The sequence below is a fragment of the Zonotrichia albicollis genome, chromosome 39 (genome assembly GCF_047830755.1).
Source record: "Zonotrichia albicollis isolate bZonAlb1 chromosome 39, bZonAlb1.hap1, whole genome shotgun sequence".
Taxonomy (NCBI): Eukaryota; Metazoa; Chordata; class Aves; order Passeriformes; family Passerellidae; genus Zonotrichia; species Zonotrichia albicollis.
In genome coordinates this window covers 169,687-179,077 of record NC_133857.1, presented here as the reverse complement: position 1 = coordinate 179,077, position 9,391 = coordinate 169,687, and the positions used below count along the sequence as shown (strand labels likewise).

The 9,391-nt window shown below is 54.8% G+C and overlaps 2 protein-coding genes across 2 annotated transcripts in view; one reads left to right on the top strand and one right to left on the bottom strand.

The window, feature by feature from the left end:
- Positions 1–123, top strand: part of TIMM50 (translocase of inner mitochondrial membrane 50) — a 5,591-nt gene extending 5,468 nt beyond the window's left edge. Inside the window, exon 6 of the mRNA XM_074531815.1 lies at positions 119–123. Within this exon, the coding sequence (XP_074387916.1) occupies positions 119–123 (5 nt within the window). The remainder of the gene's footprint in view (positions 1–118) is intronic.
- A 2,077-nt stretch (positions 124–2,200) lies between these two features.
- Positions 2,201–8,963, bottom strand: BCKDHA (branched chain keto acid dehydrogenase E1 subunit alpha). The gene is given in 6 exon segments (XM_074531814.1): positions 2,201–2,463; positions 3,538–3,613; positions 3,615–3,647; positions 6,015–6,101; positions 7,585–7,736; positions 8,888–8,963. Coding segments are annotated over 6 exon segments (672 nt in total). The 3' UTR covers positions 2,201–2,215.
- Positions 8,964–9,391: the final 428 nt, after the last annotated feature.

Below are 9,391 nucleotides of genomic sequence, written 5' to 3'. Positions count from 1 at the left end.
TGGGGAGAAAATCCTGAATTTTTTTCATGGGGAAAAATACAGGATTTTGGGGAAATAGATTTAGTGGAAAAAGAAGGGGGATTTGGGGAAAAAAATCCTGAATTTTTTCGTTGTGAAGAATAGGGGGAAAAATAGGAAACTCAGCAGAAAATGGAAAGAATTCGTCATTGAGAAAAGCGGGGGAAATTTGGGGAAAAAATAAAGGTAATTTTGGGAAATGGATTTGTGTGGAAAAAGGGGGAAAAAGGTTTGGGAGAAAAGGGGGGGATTTAGGAAAAAAATGGCAGGATTTTTACATTGGAAAGAATGGGGGGGATTTGGGGGAAAAAGGGGAGGTTTGGGGTAAAAGGGGTTTGGGGGCCAAAGGGTTTTTTCCCCTTCCCAAAATAGCAAACCACGCCGTGCCCACCGCTGGGGCGAAAAACGGGGATTTTGGTAAAAACGGGAACTTTCACATTGGGGAATACAGGGGGGTTTGGGAGGGAAAAATCCCGAATTTTTTTGTTGGGAAGAAAGGGGGGGAAAAGGGGAAAAATGGGGGGATATGGGGGGAAAAATCCTGAATTTTTTCGTTGGAAAAAAGGGGGGAAAAGGGGAAAAATGGGGGGATATGGGGGGAAAATCCTGAATTTTTTCATTGGGAAAAATTAGGACATTTGGTGGGAAAAATACGGGATTTTGGGGAAATAGATTTAGTGGAAAAAGAAGGGGGATTTGGGGAAAAAAATCCTGAATTTTTTCGTTGGGAAATGGGGGAAAAAATGGGAGGAATTTTGGGGGAAAAGGGGGGAAATAAGGGGAGGAATTTGGGGGAAAACAGAGTGAATTTTGGGGAATAAAAGGTGAAATTTAGGGGTAAAAATGTTGGAAAAAAAGCAGAAATTTCAGAGAAAAATGGGGGGAAATTTGGGGAAAAAACGGGGGGAAAAAGGGAGGAAGAATGGCGGAAAAAAGGGGGGGATTTGGGGAAGAAGGGGTGAATCTGGGGAAAAAAAGAACGGGAAAATAACGGAAATTTGGGGGGAAAAAAAGGGGGAAATTTGAAGACAAAGGGGGGGAAAAAGGGAAGGAATTTGGGGAAAAATAAGGGAAAGAAGGGGGAGAAGAACAGCAGGGAAAATGGGAAATTCAGGGAGAAAAACGGGGAAGAAAAGGCGGGGATTTGGGAAAGAAAGGCGTGGAAAAACCCCAGAAATTTGGGAAAAATTGGCAGAAAAAAGCAGAAATTTCAGGAAAAAATGGGGGGAAATTTGGGGAAAAAATGGGGGAAAAAGAAGGGAGGACGAATGGTTGAAAAAAAAGGGGGGATTTGGGGAAGAAGGGGTGAATCTGGGGAAAAAAAGGGCGGGAAAATAATGGAAAAAAAAGGGGAAATTTTGAGACAAAGCAGGGAAAAAGGGAAGGAATTTGGGGTAAAATAAGGGAAAGAAGAAGGGCAGGAAAAATAGGGAAATTCAGGGAGAAAAAACGGGGAAGAAAAGGCGGGGATTTGGGAAAGAAAGGCGTGGAAAAACCCCAAAAAATTTGGAAAAAAATGGCGGACAAAAGCAGAAATTTCAGGAAAAAATGGGGGAAATTTGGGGAAAAATGGGGGAAAAAAGGGAGGACGAATGGTGAAAAAAAAGGGGGGGATTTGGGGAAGAAGGGGTGAATCTGGGGAAAAAAAGGGCGGGAAAATAACGGAAATTTGGGGGAAAAAAAGGGGGAAATTTTGAGACAAAGGGGGGAAAAAGGGGAGGAATTTGGGGTAAAATAAGGAAAGAAGGGGGAGAACAACGGCAGGAAAAATGGGAAATTCAGGGAGAAAAAACGGGGAAGAAAAGGCGGGGATTTGGGAAAGAAAGGCGTGGAAAAACCCAGAAATTTGGGAAAAAAATTGTGGAAAAAAGCAGAAATTTCAGAGAAAAATGGGGGGAAATTTGGGGAAAAAAACGGGGGAAAAAAGGGAGGACGAATGGTGAAAAAAAACGGGGGGATTTGGGGAAGAAGGGGTGAATCTGGGGAAAAAAAGGGCGGGAAGGCAACAGAAATTTGGAGGAAAAAAGGGGAAAATTTTGGGACAAAGCGGGGAAAAGGGGAGGAATTTGGGGTAAAATAAGGGAAAGAAGGGGGAAATTCAGGGAGAAAAACGGGGAAGAAAGTGCGGGGATTTGGGAAAAAAGGCGTGGAAAAACCCCAAAAATTTGGAAAAAAATGGCGGAAAAAAGCAGAAATTTCAGGAAAAAAACGGGGGAAATTTGGGGAAATTTGGGGAGGGGTCCCGGGGGGGGGACAGGTGCCCCCCAGTGTGCGTCACCTTGCGGGATCTGCGTGGCCAGCGGGGACGAGATGGTGACGAAGTGGCGCTCGCGGCAGCCGTAGTTCGTGCACCGGCATCTGCCGGCCCCTTGCCGGGGTCGCGCGCGTTCCCGTAGCACTGCGCCATGAACAGCTCGAGCGGGTAACCCCGGTACAGCAGCACACCTGGGACAGGTAACAGCTCACCTGTGATACCTGTGATACACCTGTGTCACCTGTGATACACCTGTGACCACACCTGTGACACCTGGGTTACAGCCGTCACCTGTGTCACCTGCTCTAACTGGGCCATGAACAGCTCCAGGGGGTACCCCGGTACAGCAGCACACCTGGGACAGGTGAGGGCACACCTGTGACACACCTGGGACACACCTGTGATACACCTGTGATACACCTGTGTCACCTGGGATACACCTGTGATACACCTGTGTCACCTGGGATACACCTGTGATACACCTGTACCTGTGTCACCTGCTCTAACTGGGCCATGAACAGCTCCAGGGGGGTACCCGCGGTACAGCAGCACACCTGGGACAGGTGAGGGCACACCTGTGACACACCTGTGACACACTGTGACACACCTGGCACACCTGGCACACCTGGGTTACACCTGTGATACACCTGTACCTGTGTCCACCTGCTCTAACTGGGCCATGAACAGCTCGAGGGGGTACGCGCGGTACAGCAGCACACCTGGGGACAGGTGAGGGCACACCTGTGACACACCTGCGACAGGTGAGGGCACACCTGTGACACCTGTGATACACCTGTGATACACCTGTGATACACCTGTGATACACCTGTGTTACCTATGTAACCATGAACAGCTCCAGGGGGTACCCGGCGGTACAGCAGCACACCTGGGACAGGTAACAGGTGAGGGCACACCTGTGACACACCTGGGGCACACCTGTGTGACACCTGTTACACCTGTGATACACCTGTGATACACCTGGGTTACACCCATCCCTGTGTCACCTGCTCTAACTGGGCCATGAACAGCTCCAGGGGGTACCCCCGGTACAGCAGCACACCTGGGGACAGGTGTGGGCACACCTGTGACCACACCTGTGACACACCTGTCACACCTGTATCACACCTGTACCACACCTGTATCACACCTGTATCACACCTGTGCTCACCTGTCACACCTGTACCACACCTCTGTCACACCTGAGCACACCTGTACCACACCTGAGCACACCTGTGCCACCACCTGTGTCACACCTGTCCTCACACCTGCCTCGCGGTACTGCCCGAACACGAGGTCGCTGCTCTCCAGGGCGGCGGCGCTGCCCACGTGCGTCCCCTCCTCAGCCGTAGTTGGTCATGTAGAACGAGATCCGGCCCTGCACAGGTGAGACAGGTGAGAGGTGAGACACAGGTGAGACACAGGTGAGACAGCTGAGACACAGGTGAGACAGGTGAGACACAGGTGAGACACAGGTGGGACAGGTGAGACACAGTTGAGATACAGGTGAGCACAGGTGAGATACAGGTGGGACAGGTGAGACACAGGTGAGACACAGGTGAGACAGGTGAGACACAGGTGAGACACAGGTGGGACAGGTGAGACACAGGTGACACAGGTGAGACAGGTGAGACACAGGTGAGACACAGGTGGGACAGGTGAGACACAGGTGAGACAGGTGAGACACAGGTGACACAGGTGAGGACAGGTGAGACACAGGTGAGACACAGGTGAGCACAGGTGAGACACAGGTGAGACACAGGTGAGACACAGGTGGGACACAGGTGAGACACAGGTGAGACACAGGTGAGATACAGGTGAGAGGTGAGACACAGGTGAGACACAGGTGAGCACAGGTGAGCACAGGTGGGACACAGGTGAGACACAGGTGAGGACACAGGTGAGACAGCTGAGACACAGGTGAGAACAGGTGACACAGGTGAGACACAGGTGAGACACAGGTGAGACACAGGTGAGACACAAGTGAGACACAGGTGGGACAGGTGAGATACAGGTGAGACACAGGTGAGACACAGGTGAGACACAGGTGAGACACAAGTGAGACACAGGTGGGACAGGTGAGATACAGGTGAGACACAGGTGAGACACAGGTGAGACAGGTGAGAGGTGAGACACAGGTAGACACAGGTGAGACACAGGTGAGCACAGGTGAGACACAGGTGAGACACAGGTGAGACACGGTGAGACACAGGTGAGCACAGGTGAGACACACAGGTGAGCACAGGTGACGAGGTGAGACCACAGGTGAGACACAGGTGAGACACAGGTGAGCACAGGTGAGACACAGGTGAGACCAGGTGACACACAGGTGAGACACAGGTGAGGGACAGGTGAGCACAGGTGAGACACAGGTGAGCACAGGTGAGACACAGGTGAGACAGGTGAGAGGTGAGACACAGGTGAGACAGGTGAGACACAGGTGAGCACAGGTGAGACACAGGTGAGACACAGGTGAGACACAGGTGACACACAGGTGAGACACAGGTGAGGGACAGGTGAGCACAGGTGAGACAGGTGAGATACAGGTGACACAGGTGAGACACAGGTGAGAGGTGAGACACAGGTGAGACACAGGTGAGCACAGGTGAGACACAGGTGAGATACAGGTGACACAGGTGACACACAGGTGAGACACAGGTGAGCACAGGTGGGACACAGGTGAGGCACAGGTGAGCACAGGTGAACACAGGTGAGACACAGGTGAGACACAGGTGAGACACAGGTGGACAGGTGAGCACAGGTGAGACACAGGAGAGGCACAGCTGAGACACAGGTGACACAGGTGAGACACAGGTGAGACACAGGTGGGACACAGGTGAGCACAGGTGGGACACAGGTGAGAGCACAGGTGAGCACAGGTGAGACAGCTGAGACACAGGTGAGACACAGGTGAGCACAGGTGAGATACAGGTGAGACACAGGTGAGACACAGGTGAGACACAGGTGAGACAGGTGAGACAGGTGAGACACAGGTGAGACACAGGTGAGACACAGGTGAGACAGGTGTGATACAGGTGAGATACAGGTGAGCACAGGTGAGCACAGGTGAGACAGGTGAGACACAGGTGAGACACAGGTGAGACACAGGTGAGATACAGGTGAGACACAGGTGAGACAGGTGAGCACAGGTGGACACAGGTGAGACACAGGTGAGCACAGGTGAGACACAGGTGAGACACAGGTGGGACACAGGTGGGACACAGGTGACACACAGGTGGGACACAGGTGAGACACAGGTGAGAGGTGAGACACAGGTGAGACACAGGTGGGACACAGGTGAGACACAGGTGAGAGGTGAGACACAGGTGAGACACAGGTGAGACAGATGAGACACAGGTGAGACACAGGTGAGCACAGGTGAGACAGGTGAGACAGGTGAGACACAGGTGGGACACAGGTAAGACACAGGAGAGACACAGGTGAGACAGGTGAGACACAGGTGAGACACAGGTGAGACAGCTGAGATACAGTGAGACACAGGTGAGACAGGTGAGACACAGGTGAGATACAGGTGAGACACAGGTGAGACACAGGTGGGACACAGGTAAGACACAGGAGAGACACAGGTGAGGCACAGCTGAGATACAGGTGAGACAGGTGAGACACAGGTGAGACACAGGTGGGACACAGGTGGGACACAGGTAAGACACAGGTGGGACACAGGTGAGCACAGGTGAGCACAGGGGAGAGCTCCAACCCCCAGGTGCGCCCAGGTGAGGCTCACCTGTCGCTGGGACTCGTACAGGATCCTGTCCATGGTGTTGAGCAGCGTCATCGTCTTGTAGAGCTTCAGCACCTGCTCCTTGGGCAGCTGCCGACAGGTGGGGACAGGTGAGGGACAGGTGGGACAGGTGAGGGACAGGTGAGGGACACGTGTCCAGGTGTGTGTTACCTGTCCCAGGTGTGTGTTACCTGTCCAGGTGTGTCCAGGTGTTTTTACCTGTCCAGGTGTGTGTTTACCCGTTCCAGGTGTATCCCAGGTATGTGTTACCTGTCCCAGGTGTGTGTTACCCGTTCCAGGTGTATCCAGGTATGTGTTACCTGTCCCAGGTGTGTGTTACCCGTTCCAGGTGTATCCCAGGTATGTGTTACACTGTCCCAGGGTGGTGTCCCAGATGTGTGTTACCTGTCCCAGGTGTGTGTTACCTGTCCCAGGTGTATCCCAGGTGTGTGTTACCCATCCAGGTGTGTTACCTGTCCAGGTGTGTGTTACCTGTCCAGGTGTATCCCAGGTGTATCCTAGGTGTGTGTTCCTGTCCCAGTGTGTCTCACCTGTGGAATCCTCGGATTTCCGTATCACCTGTCCCTGTCTGTCTATCCCCCGGTACACCGGGATCCCGGCTGTGTTACCTGTCCAGGGTGTGTGTCACCTGTCCCAGGTGTGTTACCTGTCCCAGGTGTGTGTTACCTGTCCCAGGTGATATCCCAGGTGTGTGTTACCTGTCCCAGGTGTTATCCCAGGTGTGTCCCAGGTGTGTGTTACCTGTCCCAGGTGTCTCACCTGAGGATCCTCGGATTTCCGTATCACCTGTCCCTGTCTGTCCATCACCCGGTACACCCGGGATCCCGGTCTGTGTTACCCATTCCAGGTGTATCCCAGGTGTATCCCAGGTGTGTGTTACCCATTCCCAGGTGTGTTACCTGCCCAGATGTCTCACCTGAGGATCCTCGGGATTTCCGTATCACCTGTCCCTGCCTGTCCATCACCCGGTACACCGGGATCCCAGCTGTGTTACCTGTCCAGGTGTGTGTTACCTGTCCCAGGTGTGTCCCAGGTGTGTGTTACCTGTCCCAGGTGTGTCCCAGGTGTATCCCAGGTATGTGTTACCTGTCCCAGGTGTATCCCAGGTGGTGTGTTACCTGTCCCAGGTGTGTGTTACCTGTCCCAGGTGTATCCCAGGTGTATCCCGGCTGTGTTACCTGTCCCAGGTGTATCCCAGGTGTGTTACCTGTCCCAGGTGTGTTACCTGTCCAGGTGTGTTACCTGAGGATCCTCGGATTTCCGGATCACCTGTCCCTGCCGGTCTATCACCCGGTACACCGGGATCCCGGCTGTGTTACCTGTCCCAGATGTATCCAGGTGTGTTACCTGTCCCAGGTGTATCCCAGGTGTGTGTTACCCATCCCAGGTGTGTACTGTCCCAGGTGTGTCCCAGGTGTGTTACCTGTCCCAGGTGTGTGTTACCTTGTCCAGGTGTGTGTTACCTGTCCCAGGTGTATCCCAGGTGTGTGTTACCTGTCCCAGGTGTATCCCAGGTGTATCCCAGGTGTGTTACCTGTCCCAGGTGTCTCACCTGAGGATCCTCGGATTTCCGGATCACCTGTCCCTGCCTGTCCATCACCCGGTACACCGGGATCCCCGACAGCACCTGGGGCTGGATGAACTCGAGGCGCTCGGCGAACTCGGCCGAGGCTCCGGGGAACTGCGGCCTGCTCCTCGGGGAGCCTGGGGACATTGAGGGGACATGGGGGACAATGGGGACATCGGGGACACTGGGGGACATTGGAGGGATTGGGGGCATTGGGGGCATTGGGGACATTGGGGACACTGGGGGGACATTGGGGACATTTGGGGACATTGTGGGGGACATTGGGGACATTGAGGGGGCATTGAGGACAGCGGGACATTGGGGACATTGGGGGCATTGGGGACATTGGGGGACAATGGAACAATGTGGGGACATTGGGGACAATGGGGACATTGGAGGGATTGGGGACATTGGGGACATTGGGGGGGACATGGGGGACAGCGGGGAGATTGGGGGCATTGGGGACATTGGGGCATTGGTGGGGACAATGGGGACATTGGGGGACACTGGGGGGACTGGGGACATTGGGGGACATTGGGGGACATTGGGGACACTGGGGACACTGGGGGGATTGGGGACATTGGGGGATATTGGGGGCATTGGGGACATTGGGGGGACATTGGGGGATATTGGGAACATTGTGGGGACATTGGGGACAATGGGGAGGACACCAGTGGTGACACCTGGAAAATGCGGCCACTCTTGGGGAGCCCTGGGGACATTGGGGACATTTGGGGACACTGGGGACATTGGGGACATTGGAGGGATTGGGGACATTGGGGACATTGGGGACATTGGAGGGATTGGGGACATTGGGACAGTGGGGACCCTGGGGTGGTTGTCCCCTCATTGTCACCCCAGTGTCACTCCCCCCAAAAGTCCCCAAATGTCCCCTCATTGTCCCACACCAATGTCCCCTCCCTGTCCCCTCATTGTCCCCTCCCTGTCAGCCCCCCAAATGTCCCCAATGTTCCCTGGTGTCCCCTGTCTGTCCCCTCATTGTCACCCCCCCAAATGTGCCCCCAAATGTCCCCGGTGTCCCCTCGTGGCCACTCACGGTCCCCCCTCTCTGTCCCCTCACTGTCACCCCCTCACTGTCACCACCCAGTGTCCCCCAATGTCCCCGAATGTCCCCAAATGTCCCCAAATGTCCCCAGATGTCCCCGTGTCCCCCCCGTGCCCACTCTCACGGTCCCCCCTCACTGTCACCCCCTCACTGTCACCCCAAAATGTCCCCCAATGTCCCCCGCGGTGTCCCCGAATGTCCCCGGTGTCCCCCCGTGCCCACTCACGGTCCCCAGGAGCCGCCTCGGGCCCAGCCCCGGGAGCCGCCGCCGCCACCGCAGCGCCCGCAGCGCCGCCATCTTCCCTGGGGCGTGGCCTAACGCCGCGCCGCGCGCTGATTGGGCTGCCCGGGGGGGCGGTGGTGCGGGCCCAGGGATCTGATTGGCTGCTGCGCGGCCTGAGGGGGGGAGCCACGCCCCTGATGGGCTCGTGATGGGAATGGTATGGCCACGCCCACTGAGCGGTTGGGGGCGTTGCGGGGGTTGGCTCCGCCCACTAAATGGCCATGTAACGGAATAGCCAATAGCCACGCCCCCAAACGGCCATATAAGGGAATGGTCAATAGCCACGCCCCTAAATGTCCATATAAGGGAATTTATTGTGCCACGCCCAACATGACCATATAAGGGTGGGCGCTGTGTTGGCCACGCCCCTTGAGTGACATCGGGCGCTCTGCCCACCCCCAAATTTCCCAAATTCCCCAAACCCCGCCCACCATGGAGACCCC